The sequence below is a fragment of the Lepus europaeus genome, chromosome 11 (assembly GCF_033115175.1).
Source record: "Lepus europaeus isolate LE1 chromosome 11, mLepTim1.pri, whole genome shotgun sequence".
NCBI lineage: Eukaryota > Metazoa > Chordata > Mammalia > Lagomorpha > Leporidae > Lepus > Lepus europaeus.
Genome location: NC_084837.1, coordinates 1140483 through 1161096, shown reverse-complemented (window position 1 = coordinate 1161096; position 20614 = coordinate 1140483). Strand labels below are relative to the sequence as shown.

The window sequence follows — 20614 nt, the reverse complement described above, 5'->3', positions numbered from 1 at the left end:
CTCTCGGCACTGGGAGAAGGTCCTCACTGGGCTTGTGTGTGTGCACACAGACGTGTGTGGGTTATACACGAGTGTGTGTATGTGTGTGGGGTGGGTATGACTATTTGGTACGTGTGCAGACGAGTGTGGGTTATGCACATGTATGTGGCAGTGCGTACGGATACCTGTGCCTGAGTGAGTGCCTGCACGTGAACATTTGTGGGCTCACGAGTGTGAGGATGTACATGTGTGTGTGCAGGTCCAATGAGACCCCCTTGTTGCTGTCACCAAGCCTCTGCCCTCACTGTCCTGTCGCTGTCCCCATGGGTCTCACGGTTTTCCCTGTCTCCACACATTGATCTGACCGCTCCTGCACGGGGATCGTCAGAGACAGGAGGGACAGTGCGCCCCTCGCCCACTCGCGCAGGCCCTGGCCCCCACTTGTCTCCTAGCGGGCGCTGGCTGAGCGTCTGCAGGTGGTGCCGAGAACGTGGCCGGGGTGTGTGTGGAGGTGGCTCTCCTCTTGCCCTCCCTCCTCTCTGGATAACGGAATCCACTGGACAACGGCCGGGCTGCACTGTGGCACTGTGTCGTTGCTTGTCTGTAAGGGAGAAGCGTGTTGCCTGAATTAGCCTGGTATTGTGACACACGGAATAAACTCTATGGAACGTGAAGGCAACCTCTTCCAGCGAGCGTCCTCTGCTGAGAGGCCCGCTCAGGGGCCCCTCCCTCCACCGAGCAGCTCGGCATTCTGGGACAGCGGCGCCACCTTGGCCTCATGGCCACTTTGTCCTCAGCGGCCCTGCTCTGCCCACCTCGGCCCCAGCACAGCTTTCCTGGGCACGGTTGTCCCCGGGGCCTGGACCTTGGTGGGGGCGTCCTTTCTCATCTTGCTTTTCCACCTCTGCACCCCACACCCCTCACCAAGGTCACCTTTCCACAGAGCCATCCAAGCGTATGGTGTCCAGACGTGAGAAGGGCCCCCTGCAGGGCCCTCGTGGCCCGTGATTGTGTCCTGTGCCCTCATCACAGTCCCAGGGTTGAGCACCAGCAGGGCACCAGAGCCTCCTGGCCCACGTGTGTCACCTGCTGAGGACAGACAGCTGCGAGCTGTGGACGTGTGCTGGAGTGTGGTGCTGCTGTCAGAAGGTGAGCTGTGTCAGCACTGAGCCATGTCAGCGTGTGCCTCCCATGGGTCCGACGGTGAGCCATGTTGGCGTGTACATCCATGGGTCAGACGGTGAGCCGTGTCGGCGTGTGCCTCCTGTGGGTCAGACGGTGAGCCATGTCGGCGTGTACATCCATGGGTCAGATGGTGAGCCGTGTCGGCGTGTACCTCCTGTGGGTCAAACAGTGAGCTGTGTTGGTGTGTGCCTCCCGTGGGTCAGACAATGAACTATGTCGGCGTGTATATCCGTGGGTCAGACGGTGAGCCGTGTCAGTGTGTGCCTCCCGTGGGTCAGACAGTGAGCTGTGTCAGCGTGTACATCCTTGGGTCAGATGGTGAACTGTGTTGGCGTGTGCACCCGTGGTCAGACGGTGAACCGCGTCGGCGTGTGCCTCCCCTGCCTTCCCACGCTGCCAGCTGAGCTCCCCTGCTGTAGTTGGCACACTTCCTCCCAGGTGGGGGTATGCACGGGATCCCAGTGTGGATTCTGACTCCAAGGACTGCCTGCCAAGCAACCTGCTACGAATGACCTACTTCTTCAAGCTTTGGTTTCTCCACAAAAGAGAGGCAGTGTGTGGCACAGCAGGACAGATGCCAACTGGTGACCCACATCCTGCGTTGGGTGCTTGGTATCCTGCCATCGCCTCCCTGCTGCTTCAGCATCCTGCCAGTGTGCCAGGAAGCAGGAGGTGACAGCCCACGTGGGAGACCAGGATGCAGCTCCTGCTGCTGGCTTTGTCCTGGCCTGGCCCTGGCTGTGCAGATATTTGGGGAGTAGATGAAGTCTCTGTCTGTCTGTCTGTCTCTCTCTCCCTACCTTCTATCTCTCTCTCCTTCCCCCCAACCTCCCTCCCTCTTTTGTTGCTCTTTCAAATAAATATATACTTTTTTATGAGGTAGGCCCATTAGCGGTAATTAATTCATCGGACTCCTCTGGAAGTCCAGACAGTGCCCGTGTTTGGCTGAGTCCTCCTCTTGGAGCCTGCACACCTGCTCCTGGGGCGCACCTGCTCCTGGGCCCACCTGCTGCTGGGACCCACCTGCTCCTGACCCACCTGCTCCTGGGGCCACCTGCTCCAGGGACCCACCTGCTCCTGGGACCCACCTGCTGCTGACCCACCTGCTCCTGGGGTCCACCTGCTCCTGACCCACCTGCTCCTGGGGTCCACCTGCTGCTGGGGCTCACCTGCTCCTGGGGCTCACCTGCTGCTGGGACCCACCTGCTCCTGACCCACCTGCTGCTGGGACCCACCTGCTGCTGACCCACCTGCTCCTGGGGTCCACCTGCTGCTGGGACCCACCTGCTCCTGGGCCCACCTGCTGCTGGGACCCACCTGCTCCTGACCCACCTGCTCCTGGGCCCACCTGCTGCTGGGACCCACCTGCTGCTGGGACCCACCTGCTGCTGGGACCCACCTGCTCCTGGGGTCCACCTGCTCCTGGGGCTCACCTGCTCCTGGGGTCCACCTGCTCCTGGGGCGCACCTGCTCCTGACCCACCTGCTGCTGGGACCCACCTGCTGCTGGGACCCACCTGCTCCTGGGGTCCACCTGCTCCTGGGGCTCACCTGCTCCTGGGGTCCACCTGCTCCTGGGGCGCACCTGCTCCTGACCCACCTGCTCCTGACCCACCTGCTCCTGGGCCCACCTGCTGCTGGGACCCACCTGCTGCTGGGACCCACCTGCTGCTGACCCACCTGCTCCTGGGGTCCACCTGCTGCTGACCCACCTGCTCCTGGGGTCCACCTGCTCCTGGGGCTCACCTGCTCCTGGGGCTCACCTGCTCCTGGGGTCCACCTACTCTTGGGGCCCACCTGCTCCTGACCCACCTGCTCCTGGGGCGCACCTGCTCCTGGGCCCACCTGCTGCTGGGACCCACCTGCTGCTGACCCACCTGCTCCTGGGGTCCACCTGCTCCTGACCCACCTGTTCCTGGGGTCCACCTGCTCCTGGGGCTCACCTGCTCCTGGGGCTCACCTGCTCCTGGGGTCCACCTACTCTTGGGGCCCACCTGCTCCTGACCCACCTGCTCCTGGGGTCCACCTACTCTTGGGGCCCACCTGCTCCTGACCCACCTGCTCCTGGGCCCACCTACTCTTGGGTCCTACCTACTCTTGGGGCCCACCTGCTCCTGGGGCCCACCTGTTCCTGGGGCCCACCTGCTCCTGACCCACCTGTTCCTGAGACCCACCTACTCCAGCTCCTCTGGCCGCACTCTGTCAGATCCTCCCAGGCTGAGGCAGGCCGGGGTCTCCTAATGAGAACAGCCCCTCTGTGCTTAAACTGTTCCCTATAAATGGTTGCTGATCATTCGTACCCATACCTGCGTCTACATGGAGAAGTTTTAAGTGTCCTTCCCAAACCTGAGTGACTATTGCCAGAGATGTGGGATCCAAACAAATTTAGTCCAGTCACTGAGTTGTACTTAATATTCTTTGCACCATTTTATGAGACAATATTGATATTGCACTAAGTTTTTAAATAGCATATATAATTATATCCTCATTAATAGATGCTAAATATTATTATTTAATACATTGCTCCAATTAATCATGTTTCTTAAATTCCACATCTAATTTCTAAGAAGTTACATTTAAATAATTAAGGCCGATGCTAATGAGTTAGAGTGTGTGCCGGCGCCTTCATCCCGCGGAGGGAGAGGCCGCAGAACTCACGCTGATCCCTTCCTGCTGCTCCCGGCTGCCAAGGCCCGGCCTTGTGTCTCCCGGAGTCGCTCGCGGCTTCTGCTTCCCACTCAAGGGCTCCTGCTCACCGTGTACACTAGGGCCCAGAGGCCAGGATGTGTCCACGCCGGCACCCTGACCTCACTTCCGGGATGAAATGTCTCACCTCCCCTTCCGGACAGGGACCCCACACAACATCGGCCTCCTGGTGACCAGGATATTTCCTTTTTCTTTTCTTTTTTTTTTTTAAAGATCTATTTATTTATTTATTTGAAAGTCAGAGTTATACAGAGAGAAGGACAGGCAGAGAGAGAGAGAGAGAGAGAGAAGTCTTCCATCTGCTGGCTCACTCCCCAATTGGCTGCAATGGCTGGAGTTGCACCAATCCGAAGCCAGGAGCCAGGAGCTTCTTCCAGGTCTCCTACGCAGGTGCAGGGGCCCAAGCACTTGGGCCGTCTTCTACTGCTTTCCCAGGCCACAGCAGAGAGCTGGATCAGAAGTGGAGCAGCCGGGTTTTGAACGATTGCCCTGTGGGATGCTGGCATTGCACATGGTGGCTTCACCTGCTGTGCCACAGCCGAGCCGGCCCCTGTCATAGTTCTTAGGAGGGCACAAGATAGGACAGAAGGTGAGATGGAACTCCACATCCTCTGTGGCGAGCGAACCAGGGGCTCCTGTAAAATCACCAGGCACACTGAGGTCTCCAAGAGGGGCCTTGCCACACCTGTCCTGCTGCTGTCACTTCTCCGACTCCGGGTGCAAGGTCGGGTTCCTGCCCATCAGGTTCTGTGTGCGGCCGCCACGCAGCCACGTGGAGGTTTGGCCGTCCCTAACGTGGGGGCAGGGTGCGTTTCGTTGTATCTATTCTGTGAGTTGAAGGGGTTCCTCCATCCCTTCTCTTTGCTCTGAGCCTCCTCGGGTGTGCCTGGCCTCCAGGAAGCGTCGTGAGCGGAGCAGGACACACAGGAGCGGGGTCGTTCCTGACCCAGGACTGGGGATGGTCGGTGGGGCGGGGCCTGTGGGGCTGACCTCCAGACAGGAGCGGGGTCGTTCCTGACCCAGGACTGGGGATGGTCAGTGGGGCAGGGGCCTGTGGGGCTGACCTCCAGACAGGAGCGGGGTCATTCCTGACCCAGGACTGGGGATGGTCGGTGGGGCGGGGCCTGTGGGGCTGACCTCCAGACAGGAGTGGGGTCATTCCTGACCCAGGACTGGGGATGGTTGGTGGGGTGGGGCCTGTGCGGCTGACCTCCAGACAAGGAGGAGGGTGGCCGTGCCTCCAATCAGCCATAATTGCCCAGTGTGCAGAGGCGCCGTGGGTCTGTGCGCAGCAGGTGGTCGTGCCAAGGAGGACTGTGTCCGAGCCTGGGCCCCTGAGGCCTCGGAGCAGAGTCCCTGGGAGCAGAGGCCCCAGTTTCCCGCTGCGCACCCCACGGTGGCTGCTTCCCCCCCCCTTCCCTGCTGTCCCACGCCCCTCACCGAGAGTCTTTAGCTACAGACCACGCAGAAGTGCAGGTGCCTCCCAGGGAACAGCGAAGGGGCCATGTGGGAAGCACTCCATCGTATCAAAGACTCCACAGTTCTCCAACTGAGCATGTAGAAAGAGAGGAAGGGAGGGTGGGCGGGAGTGGGGGAGGGGCAGCCGTGACTCCTCTGGGCAGGGGTCTGAGGCAGAGGCACAGAGGCATGGATGGCGATGGCACAGACCCCGGCAGGCTTTGTCTTGCTGTCGCTGCACCATGGGCATTCTGGGAAGAAAGAGAGGGCGCCCAGGAAGCAGAGGGGTCGGGCTGCAGTCTCTCCGCTCCTGCTGCCTCTGCCGACAGGGGTGCGTCTGTGGAGCGTGGGTCTTTAGACTGCTGGGCCCTTTCTGTTTAGGCCCAAGGAGATCAGTGACTTGGGTCCCTGAGACCAGCAGCAGGGAGAGACGGGCTGCCCAGGGCCGGCTCTGCTGTCTCAGTTGTGACAAGGAGGCCCCTCCGGGCCACTTGGTCACAGCCAGGTGTGTGGGTCTCATGACAGCAGAGACCTGGCTGGGGGCCACTCATCATTTCTGCTGCCTAGAAAACCAAACGTTCGGGGGACCGGGGCTCTCTGAAACAAACAGAAAAGATGTCACCAACTCCAATATGGGGGTGAAAATTCCTCACACTCAGGACACAGGTGGCACGAGGACAGGTGTGTGGCACAGTGGTAAACCACTGCTGGGGACGCCCGTGTCCCGCGTCAAAGTGCCTGCTCAGAGTCCTGCCCACGCTGTGCCTCTGCACCTGCTCCCTGAGGATGTGTCTGGGTGGCAGCAGAAGATGACCCAAGTCCTTGGGCCCATGCACCCTCATGCGAGACCTGGATGGAGCTCCTGGCTCCTGGCTTTTGGCTGCCCAGCTCTGACTGTTGGAGATATTTGGAGAGTGAGCCAGCAGGTGGAAGGTCTCTCTCCCTCTCTCTCTCTCTCTCTGTCTTCCCCTCTTCCTGTCACTCTGCCTTTCAAATAAATAAGTCATTTTAAAAGATAGCATTAATTATAAAGGTAGTATTGATGCTGAAATTCAAGCTCCCCCAGCCACAGTTGGTCCTAGACTCCTGGGCATCCTGGCTGGAGGTGAGAATGCGGCGGCCAGAGGAGACCCAGAGCAGCGCAGGACATCGTGGGCACACGAAGCCAGCGCTGGTTCCAAGCCCAGTGTAAGGGGTTTGTGAGCGGCCCCCGCCGGCAGACTGACCCCAGACCCTCCGCACCCAGCACGTCCATGCCCTGCAGTGCCATGAGTGTGCCACAGCCTCGCTCTGGAGCCCTGTCGGGATCAGCGGGCCTCTGTGGGTGCCCGAATCGCTGGGTGTTCAGGTCTGTGCTCTGCGTGAACACTGGGGAATCTAGAGACAAGGACAGAGCAAGCGTGGCTAGGTGCTGTTTCACCGCCCACCCGTGGTGAAGAGCCAGGGTCTGCGGCCTCAGGGGACCCTGTTACCGAGGTCTTCTCTTCCCGCGGTCCCCAGCCGCGTCTCTCCCTGCCGTGAGCCCCATCTTCCATGTCTTTTCCTGCAGGCCATGTGGTCAAGCCAGTTTCCACGTAAACCTTCAGGATGTAAGAGACCAGCTCTGGGGCCTGCGCGCCCTATGGGAGTGGCTGCTTTTAGACCCGGCCACGCTGGGGCACCTGGGGGACAGCAGATTACAGCTCAGCTGCTTGGATTTCCTCCTCCCACGTGGGAGACCCAGATGTAGCTCCTGGCTCCTGGCTTGGCCTGGCCCAGCGCCGGCTGTTAAGGATGTTTGGAAAGTGAACCAGCAGATGAGGGTTTCCCTTTCTGTCCCCCCCCACCCCCGCTCTGCCTACAAATAAATCAGTACGGAAATCTTAAAAGAAAAACAAAAAATAAGACAGAAATCTCCTGCAGGCGAGCCCGTGGAGCCGTTTGCTGGTGCGCCTGAGCCGCGTCTTCCGCCTCTGTGTCCTCTCTACTTCTGTGGCCCCGGGCACCAGGGACACGGGATCCTTGCCGTATCGGATCATCATGCATCAGACACACACCAGGCGTAGCTTCAAGAATTGCAGAAGTTATCTCACGCCTGCACGGCTCGTTCTGTCCAGCTGCGAGACGGGAGGAGTAGTGACGTCTTCCCCACACGCGTGTTGGCTTTGCTGACGTCTTGAGTGGCAGAGCTCGCCCCTCCCCCACAGCAGGAGCCCAAGGTGCCTCGCGCTCGCTCTGCTCCGGTTCAGACAGAACAGCAGTACAGCGATGACGAAGTTCGCCCCCTCCCCTCGCACGTGCTGAGCACCCAGGGATCTGCGCCCACTGCCGGGCTGGGCACCGTGGCACGCTCGGTGCGCGTACGTCTGCCCACTGCAGGGTCCCAGCGGCACCTAGCACGGAGCCAAGGAGGACACACGGGGGCCCTACGGCCGCCCCTCTGACTCATCCCCAGGCAGCTGCAGCCTGCAGAGGCTCAGGGACAGGCACGTGCAGGGCGCCTCTCCTTGGGGAGGGGCACTGTGGGCTCAGTGGGGGCAGCGGGGACACTGGATTGCCCCCCCCCAGCTTCTCCATGGACAGAGGTGCCTGGGCGTCCTGTGCACGCACTCAGCCTTGAAGGAGGAACCCGGCGAGGCCCGGGCACGGAGCTGGGCTGTGAGCCGCGCCCGCGTGGAAGAAGGCGTGGAGGGCGCTGCGGCTGGTGGGGTCACTGGGGAGCGTGCAGACTTGTCTTGCGCTGTGGAAAACGGTCTTTTCCCAACCAGGAAAACAAAGAAAACAAGAAAAGCAGAACTAATTAGGACCGTCGTATCTCAATAAATATGCAAATGAAAAATCAAAACAAAGAGATTCTATTTATCACATCATAAAGTTGCAAATTGCCGTACATTCTGGCTGGGAAGCGTGCGAAGCGCTCGGCCCAGAGACGGGGCCACAGCCGCGCGGCCAGGCTTGCGCTCCCAGGAAGACGGCCAGCTCGCACAGGGGAAGCCCTGCTCCGTCTCTGTCCCACGTGCCCGGCGCCGAAAGGGCAGCTCCGGTCCAGCCGAGGGACATGGCTGCCGGCGAGCCTCAGTGGAGAAGGCGGGGGCGCCCAGGACGGCTGGGCTGGGCTGGACTTGAGCAGGCTGGCCAGCGGAAGTGATGGAGCTGTGGCCTCTGGGAGCCTTGGGGGAACCCCAGCGGCGCCCCGTCTCCCCGCCCCGCCTCCCCTCGCTCCGCTCCTCGCCCGTTCCCTTCCTTCCACCCCCTCTGTCTTTCTCTGCCTTCTCCCTTCTCGTCTCCTCCCAGGCTTGCTTGCATTTTCAGATTACAAGCACTGGAATATTCCTCTCTTCTTAAGCTTTGAGGAAAATTTTTTAAAAATTGATAAATAAACGTGCAAAGAATCCATCTGAAATCAGCGTGTTCTCAACACCTCAAAATGGGCAGAAGCACAGCAGAGCCCGGCCCGGTCTTGCCAGCAGGCCCACCGGTCAGTTACCGGGAGATCAGAGCCCAGACCTCCCGGTCGGCCCCGCGGGAGCCCCGGCCTTGTCCAGTTCGGTCGTGGCCGAGCAGTTCCTCGCCCACGGGCCGGGTGGCGGGGGTGCGTTTCCCCCACACCCATTGGAGAGAAGCAAAGACATTTCTGAGCGTGGAGTTCTAGCCCACGATTCATTTTCCCTCGGTCTTCCCAAACCATTATTTTTTTTTCTTTATGGCTTTAATATTTTCATTTATTTAGTTCGTTTTCTTCTCTTTTAATTGAACTTTTAAACTTGGAATAGTTTTACATTTCCATAAAAGTTTCTAAGATAAAATGTTCCCTTCACGGAGCTCTGGCTATTTTTTGAATGTATTTTTAAGGAATACAAATTTCATAAGCACAACTTTAGGAATAATTGATTCTTCCCCCCATACCCGCCCTCCCTCCCCCCTCCTCCTCCCTCTCCCCTTCCCAGTCCCATCCTCCATTAAGATTCATTTTCAATTAACTTTGTACACAGAAGACCAGCTCTATACTAAGTAAAGATTTCAACAATTTGCACACAAACACACACCAAAAAAACTGTTTGAAAACTAGTTTTACAGTGAATTCTCGTAATACAACTCTGAGGACAGAGGCCCTACAGGGAAGGTAGTGCACAGTGGCTCCTGCTGTGAATTTAACAGTTAACACTCTTACGTACGGCGTCAGTGACCACCTGAGACCCTTGCCATGAGCTGCCCAGGCCGTGGAAGCCCTTTGAGTCCACAAACTCCGTCAGTATTTGGACAAGGCCATGCGCACAGTGGAAGTTCTCTCCTTCAGAGAAAGGGGCCTCCTTTGACGGCCCCCTCTTCCCACCAGGACCGACCTCCGAGACCCCTCATGCAGGACATTCTAAACATGGGAGGCAGTAGATGCCGAGGCTTCTCTCCAGGGTGGCTGTCCTTCTCGCCCAGAGTTACGGGATTGCTCCTTTCCTCACTGCTGCTCCTCACTTCCCCCACGGTGGACCTCACCTCCCCCGCGGTGGACCTCACCTCCCCAATGGTGGACCTCACCTCCCCCGCGGTGGACCTCACCTCCCCAATGGTGGACCTCATGACCTCACGGTGGACCTCACCTCCCCCACGGTGGACCTCATGACCTCACGGTGGACCTCACCTCCCCCACGGTGGACCTCACTTCCCCCACGGTAGACCTCACCTCCCCCACGGTGGATCTCATGACCTCATGGTGGACCTCATGACCTCACGGTGGACCTCACCTCCCCCACGGTGGACCTCATGACCTCACGGTGGACCTCACCTCCCCCACGGTGGACCTCACTTGCCCCCTGGTAGACCTCACCTCCCCCATGGTGGACCTCACTTCCCCTATGGTGGACTCACCTCCCCCCATGGTGGACCTCACCTCCCCCACGGTGGACCTCACCTCCCCCATGGTAGACCTCACCTCCCCCACGGTGGACCTCACTTCCCCTATGGTGGACTCACCTCCCCCACGGTGGACCTCACCTCCCCCACGGTGGACCTCACCTCCCCCACAGTGGACCTCACTTCCCCCGTGGTGGACCTCACCTCCCCCACGGTGGACTCACTTCCCCTGCATGCCCCCACCTCCCAGGCCGCTTCCTCAGCTTGAGGGCTTTCACGGCTCAGCGGTCAGTTTGAACGCTGCCTCTCCTCTCCTTAGCTGGACGCCAGGACTCCGTCTTCCTGGTAGCCCGCACTGTGTCTGCGGTGCCGTCAGCCATTCAGCTGACATCCTGTTGGAGTCGGTTTTTGTTTTCCTTTAGAACCTGTTTAGCATCCACACCACCTCTCTCCACGACCACCTCGTTTTCCCGGGTTTCCGAATTCGCCGGTTCCTCCGTCATCGGAGACGTGATCTTTCTCCAGCTCTGAGGCTGCTGACTCCTGCCCGAGCAGCCTGGCTTCTGTGTGTGCGCCTTCCCGTGCAGAACACGGCGTGCGTCTCCCCGCCTCCGTGGGAGCTGTGTGGAAAACCAGACCCACGCGGCAGGGTTGTGTCCGACGGAGTCTAGGACGTCATCAGCCAGACTCCCAGCCCTGAGGCCCGCCCCGAGTTCGGGTCCAAATGGCCGTCATTCTGTCAAGACTAAGGGGACCAGTCGTCACCTTGTCAGCAGAATCTCGAGCCCTGGGCCTCAGTCCTGTGCGCCGCCCACCTTCACATTTTGCCTGTTGATATCCGCACACTGACACGTCGTGCAGCCTCATGTCTGTTCTGTGCCGGCTCCAGGCCAGCCCAGTCACGTCCAAACCAGGGCTGAGCTCACTGCTGTAACACAGAGCAGTGCTCACTGTTAATGTGGTGCCGTGGTCACTGCTGGCACAGGGCTGTCCGTGGTGCCGTGGTCACTGCTGACACAGGGCTGTCCGTGGTGCCGTGGTCACTGCTGACACAGATGTCCGTGGTGCTGTGGTCACTGCTAACACAGATGTCCGTGGCGCCGTGGTCACTGTTGACACAGGGCTGTCCGTGGTGCCGTGGTGACTGCTGACACAGAGCTGTCCGTGGTGCCATGGTCACTGCTGACACAGGGCTGTCACATGGTGCCGTGGTCACTGCTGACACAGGGCTGTCCGTGGCGCCGTGGTCACTGCTGGCACAGGGCTGTCCATGGCGCCGTGGTCACTGCTGGCACAGGGCTGTCTGTGGCGCCGTGGTCACTGCTGACACAGGGCTGCCCATGGCGCCGTGGTCACTGCTGACACAGATGTCCGTGGTGCCGTGGTCACTGCTGACACAGGGCTGTCTGTGGCACTGTGGTCACTGCGGACACAGGGCTGTCCATGGTGCTTATCCCTGGCATATCGGGCAAGCCCAAGTGTTGGAGAATTGTTTCTATTACATGTTCCATATCTATTCCAGCTCTTGTGGCCTTGGATCTTATTTGTCCCACAGTATTAGCTGTGGTTGTTTCTTCTTTCCCATCAGTGGTCTCTTTGATTCCTTGGGTTTGTCCAAGTGTTTTCCGACTCGCACAGCTCTGCCGTCTTTGCTGCTCCCTGTGCTAAGTCGGGGTGCGCTGACTGTGACGAGCATGGCTGTGATTCTCATCACCTTCAGGTTCTCTCTTCAGCTCTGAAAATCTGCTCCCCTCGTCTGTTCTCTCTGGCCCCAGCAGGTGCTGAATAAATTATTAATGGGTGAGTGAGTGTCGTCAAGGCTCCAGAAGAGATTGAGTTTCATTGACTCGAAGATTCAGTGTTGCTTTTTTTTTTTTTCACTCTGCCATGCTGATTAAAACAGTTCCCAATCCTTGATTTTACATTTTTTAAATGTTCGTGTTTGTGAGCTGCCTCGAATGCTGGTTTGTCCCCGTGCGTCCCGCTCTCTGGCAGACCTCTCTGTAGGCGCTGTGTGCGTCGGGGTGCGGTGATGCCATCTGGACTTCCTGAGGCCCTGGTGTGCACACCGCATTTTGGGGGTGGCCCGGGGCACCGTGAAGACGTTTCTCATGCCGAGCCCCCCGTTTCCGGCGACCCCCTCCGCAGAGTGTCCGCTGTGGTTCCACTGGGGATGGTTCCTCAGCCCTGTTTGCGCTGCCCTCCGTGGGCCGAGGTTTGTGTGTGGGGCTCGTGCTCTCCGTGGGCCGTGGCTGAGATGAGAGCCGTTCTCTGGGTTCTATGGCACTGGCATAACTCTTTGCACTTCACTGTGTTATTTTTGGAGAGTTCAGGAAACAAAGTGGGGCAAATCCAGGGTCCCCACTGCCCACCCCCCAGTCTCAACAGTCCGCCTAGGAATCCCTCCTACTCCAGCCAGCTCTGGAACCCACTTCCTGTCACACGAGACACATGTGGGGCCCAAGCTTTTCACTAACCAGAGGCTGGCTGCCAGACGAAGCCTGCATCTTGCTCAAAGTTCTGGGCGCCCGTGGACAGACTCCCCTCACAGCCTCTGGGCGCCCGTGGACAGACTCCCCTCACAGCCTCTGGGCGCCGGTGGACAGACTCCCCTCACAGCCTCTGGGCGCCCGTGGCCAGACTCCCTCACAGCCTCTGGGCGCCCGTGGCCAGACTCCCTCACAGCCTCTGGGCGCCCGTGGCCAGACTCCCTCACAGCCTCTGGGCGCCCGTGGACAGACTCCCCTCAAAGACAGCTGCCCTCCCGTGCCAGCCCCCACTAACCACGTGGACAGACTCCATGCAACCTGCAACCCGCAGAATGCTCTCACGTCACTTCTCAGGCCGATTTCACACCGGAGTGGCACCACCATCCTACACCTTTTATTACATTGGCTTGCTCAGTGTAAGACTGAATTTACGTATTTCCTTCATTTTTAATTATTTTGTCCCCAGAGTCTTTACTCGTCTCCCCCCACACTCTTGGTCATTCTCTGGTGTGAGGATTCTGTCTTGCTATGTTCTCAGAATTCTTTAAATACTACAGAACGTAAACACTGCAAGAACTGGCTTGGTTTATTTATGCCTTTGAAAAATGTTTACCAGGTTTTAGATGCGTTTTGATTTTAAAGATTTTTATGAAGGGTACAATTGCCTTCAATATCAAATTAAGAAAGAATTCTATTCTAAATTTTATAAAAAATATGTTTTCCTTTAGTGTGTCCATAACGTATCTTCTTACCATATTCAAGCCATTTCGAATTACGTTTCTATCATGGTGTGAGGCCAGGCTGTACCTGGGTTCCTTGGCAGAATCACTGTAGCCACTCCACTGGAAGAATCCTGTTTTTTCCGGTCATGGCTGGGGTCCGGGGGGGGACCCTGATGTTCAGCTGTGTTCTCCAGCCCTGTCTTGTGCGTTTCTTCAGTTGTATCATGGTATTTCACCAAGGTCGTCAATAAAGTGCCCATCTGGACAGAGCCAGGAACCGCCACTTTACCCTTTCAGATTTTTCAAAATCGAATTCCATGGTTTTGTGGCTGATGTGGCCCATAATTTCCTAGGCACATAACTTCACCACCTCTTCTTGTTGGATAAAACCCTTGCTGGAAACGCCTTCCGGTGCCCGTCACTCGGCCACTCGCAGCGTGGGGTCCCGCACTTTGCCCTGTGAGCCTGCACGTTGCTCACCTGTGACTGAAGGTTTCTCTTATCTTGGTTCTGGTGCGATCATTTTTTTTTTTTTTTTACCGCTTAGCCTTTAACAAGTTACTGCTCCCCAACATTTGCATTTGTATATTCCTGGTCACCGAGATGGGCTCCCAGAGCTTCTGCACGGGTCTCTCTCCCTACTGTCCCCTGCACCCCTGGCGCCCAATCACAGAACTGGTGGATAATGTCATTACCTTCCCTTCCTATAGTTAAATATTCATTTTTCTCTTGACAGGTTTATTGAATTGAACTCCCAGGAAAATGACAATTAATGTTGGCGCCCCTTGACAAGGAGTCCTGGTATCGGATTTAAACGGAGGGCGGGTGATGTCCCCGATTGTGTTACAGTGGACGTCGGCCATCTGTGCACTGATTGGATTAAATGTCCGGTTCCCCTGCAGGGGCTGGGCAGCTGCACAGGCCTGGCTTTTCCCCGGGACCCGCGCCTCCCGGCACCTGTGGAGGCAGCCCGCCGACGCTCGGAGGTTCTCCTCTGCTGGCCTCTGCACCCTCCCCGTGGCCGAGCCCTCCACTCAGTCAGCCCGCAGAGGCTTTCTCGGGTGTTCGGCACTGACCCCACTGGTGCTCGGCCTGGGGCGCCTGGCCTCATCTGCAGGTGTGCTCAGCTGTCACTGTGGGAGCGGGGGAGGGGCTGGCCTTGGCATCTGGTGCCAGAGGTTGGCAGAGGCGGCAGGTTCTGCTGACAGGACTGCAACCCAGGACAGACCGTGCAGCAGGAGTCATCTGGCCCCACCCGTGCACAGTGCTGGGGCCGAGGGCCCCGCTGCAGGGGCTGCCGGGAGCAGGGCCTGTGTTCTGGGCTGTTTGGGCACAGGCTGGAGCCAGGGAAGAACTCTGCGCAGTGAAGATCAAGTGGGTCAGTGGATTCCATCCCAGGGTCCGGATTCACGGGAGGGGCCGGGGCCACGATGACGTATGTGATTAAGGAATGGCGCGCTGAGTCGGACGGACATGAATAAAGTGCACTTCTGTTCCCAGGAAGCAGAGCGGCTGGACAGAAGCAGGAGAAGGGCGTGGGGGGCAGACGTGGGCCTGGGTGCCAGCAGCGGAGAACTGCAGGTGCAACCTCAGGGCGGAGTCGGGGACTTTCTGAGCCACTTCAGCACACACCGTCCGTCTTAGAGCCTGGGGCGCGCCTTGTGACAACGCTGTGCCTTTCAGTGGACACTCCACAGAACCAGCTTTGGGTGGTTAAGCGCACGCTGGACGTGGGTTAATGGCAGAGTCCGTAGGTCGGACACGCACACTGGCCGTCTGCACCGTTCTCAGCTGAGCCAGCTGGAGAGGCTGGGTGTGACATGGCTGGTGTGGAAAAGGCAACCTCTGGGAGAAGTCTAGAGCAGCATCAGGTGGGCGCCATCCGGCACGACGTGCATCTCAGCTCAGCAGCCTCTGACGGGCTCAGCCCGCGGCGCGGCTGGAACCGTGCTGCGGGTGCGCTCATGTCAGACGGGTGCCAACGCGGGGAGCAGTGAAGGGTGGCTGAGCGTGCGTTTGGAAGATTTTCTTCATCCCAGTGTTTTGCTTTTGATCCTGTTTCTGTGCGGGCTGAAAGGGAGCAGAGACTGTTCAAATGCACCAATGATTTATTTCATTTTTTGAATGTAGCAAAATACATTTTAGATTCAGCTCACCTCGCCAGCTGTCTGGATCAGAGATCAGGCTGTGGTTACAGGAAACAAAACAAAACAAAGCTGGAAAGTCGTGGGAGGATACGCCTTGGCTTCCCGATAGATATTTACTGGAGTTAATTTTTAGATCCTGACAAAACAGCAGAAATCCCGGAATGAATCCGACCTGAAACTCCAACTCCAATGATTTGACTTCTTCATCACTGTCCCCTTCCTGACGTCAAAGATTGATTTCCCTCTTAGGAGCAAGGCGGGCGCCCATCCATTCTGCAGCTCACGGCTCACCTGCTGTGTGCCTGGCAGTGACAGCACGGACTGCGGGGCCCCCCCACCAGGAGGTGACTGCTGGGAGGATCCTTAACCCCAAGGGCAGGAGAGAGGGGCGCCCAGGGAGTCGGGGGAGCCCAGAGGCGGGGCGCTGCAGCCCGCACCGGATTCCAGGGGCCACGAGGGAGACTGACAGGAGCCACTGCCCAGCACACGCTGGCAGACAGCCGGGGGACGGCCACCTGCTGCCCGTGTGGCCTGGGCAGGTGCACACACAGCTGCAGGGTCCGGCAGCCCAGGTGCGGGCAGTCGTGCAGGTGCTGCGGGTGCGTCTGCGTGTGGGCTGGAGCGCTCAGAGCAAGGGAGACAGAGCCGCTCATGGAGGCGGCCGACCAGCTGAAGCAGTGGAAGAGGTATGGAAATTCGGGCAGAGGCAAAGACATACTCAAGAGATAATGAGGGGGCTGGCGCTGTGGCGTAGTGGGCAAAGCTGCCACCTGTGGTGTCGGTTTTGTCCCGGCTGCTCCACTTCTGATCCAGCTACCCGCCAATGTGCCTGGGAAAGCAGTGGAAGTTGGCCCAAGTGCTTGGGTCTCTGTACCCACATGTTGTGGCCATTTGGGGAGTGAATCAGTGGATGGAAGACCTCTCTCTCTCTCTCTCTCTCTCTCCCTTTCTCTCTCTCTCTCTGCCTCTGCCTCTCTGTAATTCTGTCTTTCAAATAAATAAATAATTTTTTTAAGAAAGACAGTGAGGAGACACAGCCAGCAAGTGAGGGGAAGGGCAAGGCCCAGTGAGTGTCAGGCTCCTGGCTTTAGTCTGGCCCAGCCCTGGTGTTGTGCTCTCTCTCCCTCTCTCTCCCTCCCTCTCTCTCTCCCTCTCTGTCTCTCCCTCTCTGTCTCTCTCTCTCCCTTTCTTTCTCTATCCTCCCCATGTGTGTCACTCTACCTTTCAAATAAACAAAAACATAAATAAAACTTTAAACATGCAAAATCCCTCTGGGTTCGGGCGTGGGCCGGCTGTGCAGGGAGCTCGCTCTGTCCCGGGCGGCCTGTCTGTGATTCTGCAGCTGGGACCTGGCCATGGTCGTACTCTGCTACGGACATGCAGACCGCGGGTCTTCAACTTTTTGAAAGTTTTCACTTTTGACATTTGTGCAGTTAAACTTAACTTTTTGCAATTTTAGCTTTTGAAGCAACACTAGGTCCCGAGAAAGTCACAGAAACAGTCAGTCCTCTTCCCCTCTGCCCTGAGGCTCAGCTCACGGCAACGTGGTGTGAGGCTGAAGCCAGGAGCCGGCACTGCTGTGAGGCGTGCATGTGACCCGTGTGTGCGTCACGTGTGTGCTGAGCCAGGGAGCTGACCCTGCTGTGAGGTGACCCCATGTGTGCATCACATGTGTGCTGAAGGCAGGGAGCAGACACTGACTGCTGTGAGGCGTGCACGTGACCCCATGTGTGCATCACATGTGTGCATCACACGTGTGCTGAAGGTGGGAAGCAGACACTGCTGTGAGGCGTGCATGGGATTTCATGTGTGCGTCACATGTGTCCTAAGCCAGGGAGCTGACCCTGCTGTGAGGTGACCCCATGTGTGCATCACACGTGTGCTGAAGGCAGGGAACAGACACTGACTGCTGTGAGGTGTGTATCTGACCCCATGTGTGCATCACACGTGTGCTGAAGGTGGGAAGCAGACACTGCTGTGAGGCGTGCATGGGATTTCATGTGTGTGTCACGTGAGTCCTAAGCCAGGGAGCTGACCCTGCTGTGAGGCGTGTGTGTGACACCGATGTGCAGTGTCACGTGTGTAGCTTTACATGAACACCAAGCTAGGCCATGGTTATGGTGGCTTTTGTCATCTCAGTGACTCCTCCGCCCACCTCTGGGGTCCCGGGAGGCGTTCTCTGTGTCTGAGTGGCCAGGGCCACTGCACCTGCTGGCGTGCTGGTGTCCAGCTGCCACGGCGGCTGCAGAGGCAGAGCGCCCCATTGCTGCCGTCCCCACGCTGGCAGGGCCAGTCTGAGGACGCACAGCTCTGGGTAGACACCCGGCTCCCAGGTCATCTCACTGCGTGGATGGGGGAGGGGGCTGTTAGTCCCCAGGGGATGCGAGTCCCAGCCCCTTCTCAGCCATCTCTCCTTCCTGGGTGCCCTCAGGAACCACGGGCAGTCTGGAGCGAGGGACCACCACGGGGTAACCTTGGCAGCTCGACAGCGGCGGGAACATTCGAGAACAGAGCTGACGGCACAGGAGGGAGGGCTGGGCCTTAGCCTGGCAAGGCCGACCTGGTCGTCCCCTGACGGGCTCCCATCAGCCCAAGCCTGCAGGGACGTCTCTGCCAGCCCTGCCCCGAGCCCTGGCAGCAGTGGGAGGGAGAACCTGCGGCAGCTCCAGACCGGGAGGCGGGCGATGAGCAGGACGGTGTGGCCATGGTGTTGGCAGTAGCCAGAGCAGCAGAGCCCGGTGTGGCCTCTCCTTCCCCCTGCATGTCGCTCCCTGCCAGGGATCCACGGCAGAGCAAGGGCGTGAAGACGCGGTGCCTGCTCGGGGCTCACAGGGCGTGTCGCTGGGTGACATCGCGTGTCTCCCCCCAGGATTCTGCGACTGTCAGGGCGCTGGCCTCGCCATGCTGTGGGACGCGGAGGCCTTTGCATAGTTGAGTCAGGCTCACCACGTGGCGTCGGCGCCTGTGTGCCTGGTGTGGGCGCAGTGCGCCTGGGCCACACAGGTTCTTGGTAACCTAAGCCTTCTCCGCCCAACCAAGCTCTCTGCACCCCCCCCCCCCCAGCCCAGGCTGCAGAATGTGCTGACAGCCGGCTGCTGTGCTGTTGAACCTGGGTCCGTGTGTCTGCCCCTCCCTGCCTTCCCCGTGACTGCCAGGTCCTGTGGGGCAGAGCTGGGGCAGTCCGTGGTCGGCAGCATGCGGTTAGGGAGGGGGCCGCTGATCCACGTGCCGGCCGGCGTGTGCCGATGACCCGTTTTCACTGTCGATGGCCAGGCAGGTGGATGAACAGCGCTGCCGGTTTATGAAGTGCTCGCCGGGCGTGCTGCTCGTCCTAACTGGTTAAGTCCTAGCAGGCAGCGCCGAGCCTCCAGGAGAAAGGGCCCTCGCTCAGCCAGGGCAAGTGCTCGTGTCGCTCACCACATGGGCCGGAGAGCTTCGCCTCCTCCCTGCTGTCCCTGCCTGTCTCCGCCTGGCCAGCCTCCGTGGACCCCCCCCCCCGCCCCCGCGGGAGACAGAGTTGGAGCAGGGCTGGGTGGGCGCCCAGGGTGGGCATGGAGGGTTTACTCCCTCATCGATCCATTCCAGCCTGCGCCAGTCACCAGTTCCCAGCTCCGGGAAAGCATTCTCACGACACAGCGGAGGATGCACAGGCTCCCGGGCGAGCCGCTAGGGCTTTGAGTTCCACCCCATCAAGTCCAGGGCCGCCCTCCCCGGGAGGAGGTGGCCCGGCATCCTCATGCGCCCAGGAGAGCAGTGGCTGTCTCAGACTGCTTACGTGGGCTGAACCCGGCGTCTCCCTACGTGAGGCTGCCCAGGTCCTCGGGGCGTCCCAGACAGGACAGGCTCAGAGACACAGGCTCTGCCGGCACAGGCAGCTCCTGTGTCTTCTGGTTTCCTTTCCGTCTCACGCAGGGGCTGGGGCGCAGGCAGTGTGCGTGTAAGGCGCATGCAGCAGCAGCCAGTCTGGAGGGGCAACGCCGAGGAGACGCGCACCCTCCTCTCCAGCGCTGACGTCTCTCCTTCCTCTCCTCCCCTGTTTCCCCCTCCTGTCTCCTCCTCTGTACTCCCCTCCCCTCCCCGTGATTTCTGGACCCCTTGGCAGGTGCAGCACTGGCAGCGGCACGGCGGAGCTGGACGACGAGCCGCCCTGCACGGAGGAGATCGAGTACAGCGTGGGCAGCGGCTCGGACCCGGACGCCAGCTTCGCTGAGCTCGACCGGCAGATCCAGGCCTGTGCCTTCGACGTGGACGAGGGAGCCGAAGCGGAGCAGGAGGGTCCTGAGTGGAGAAGAAAAGGCATCCCGTAGCCTGCGCCCACGGAGCTGTGCGGCACTGCTTCTCGCCGTCCACGCGCACAACGTCCACGTCGGCAGAGCCCTGCCGAGCGCTCAGCACCCCTCTCCCGGTTCCCTCCAGTTTCTCTTTGCCCACAGCCTGGCTGCTCCGTCTCTGCGGCATCGCGCATGCAGCGTGCAGGCGGCTTTGTGCTTATGTTGGAGCTTGCGGGGGACCCCAGGCTGCCGGGTTCCTCTCATGCATTCTGAGACCCCTCACCCCCTGCCCTCGCCCGTGAGACAGGAAACGGAGTTGGGGTCTCTCCTTGGCCCCTCAGCCAGAATTCTAGATTGCTCTGAGTGTTGTCGTCTGCTGTCCTCTGCCCCTGTGGCACCTGGGCTCCCAGCACCAGCTGTGAGCTCCCTGAGACCCCGAGGGTCCCGGCCCGTCTGCAGGTGCCGGAGGTTGGCCGTGAAGGGCTGTGCCGCTGCGCCACCACAGGCATCCCTCTCGCCTCCGTGGCCGCGAGAGGCCCCAGGTCCGCTCCAGGCCTGTGTAGTATATGGTGAAGTCTCCCCCACACCCCAGTGTTCGTAGACACACGACCGTGCCGAGCTTATCTCCTGGAAAGACGTGCTGTGCCGGCAGGCTGACCTTGTGGCTTGCCACGTGGTAGACCGCGGCAGCGGCGTGTTTCCCTCCACACAGGCATGGTCAGCATTGTGATCTCACAGGGAGGAGGTGACAGGAGCACAGCCCAGGAGCTCTGGAAGGCTCACACCAGCGAGGACAGGGACCGGACTTTCCCGAGGGGCACGGGCCGAGAA

The 20614-nt window shown here is 59.3% G+C and overlaps 1 protein-coding gene across 1 annotated transcript in view; it reads left to right on the top strand.

The window, feature by feature from the left end:
* The window catches only part of AGBL1 (AGBL carboxypeptidase 1), a 599820-nt gene extending 579780 nt beyond the window's left edge, over nt 1-20040 (top strand). Inside the window, exon 23 of the mRNA XM_062204897.1 lies at nt 19615-20040. Coding sequence (XP_062060881.1) covers nt 19615-19819 — 205 coding nt within the window. The 3' untranslated portion in view covers nt 19820-20040. The remainder of the gene's footprint in view (nt 1-19614) is intronic.
* Nucleotides 20041-20614: the final 574 nt, after the last annotated feature.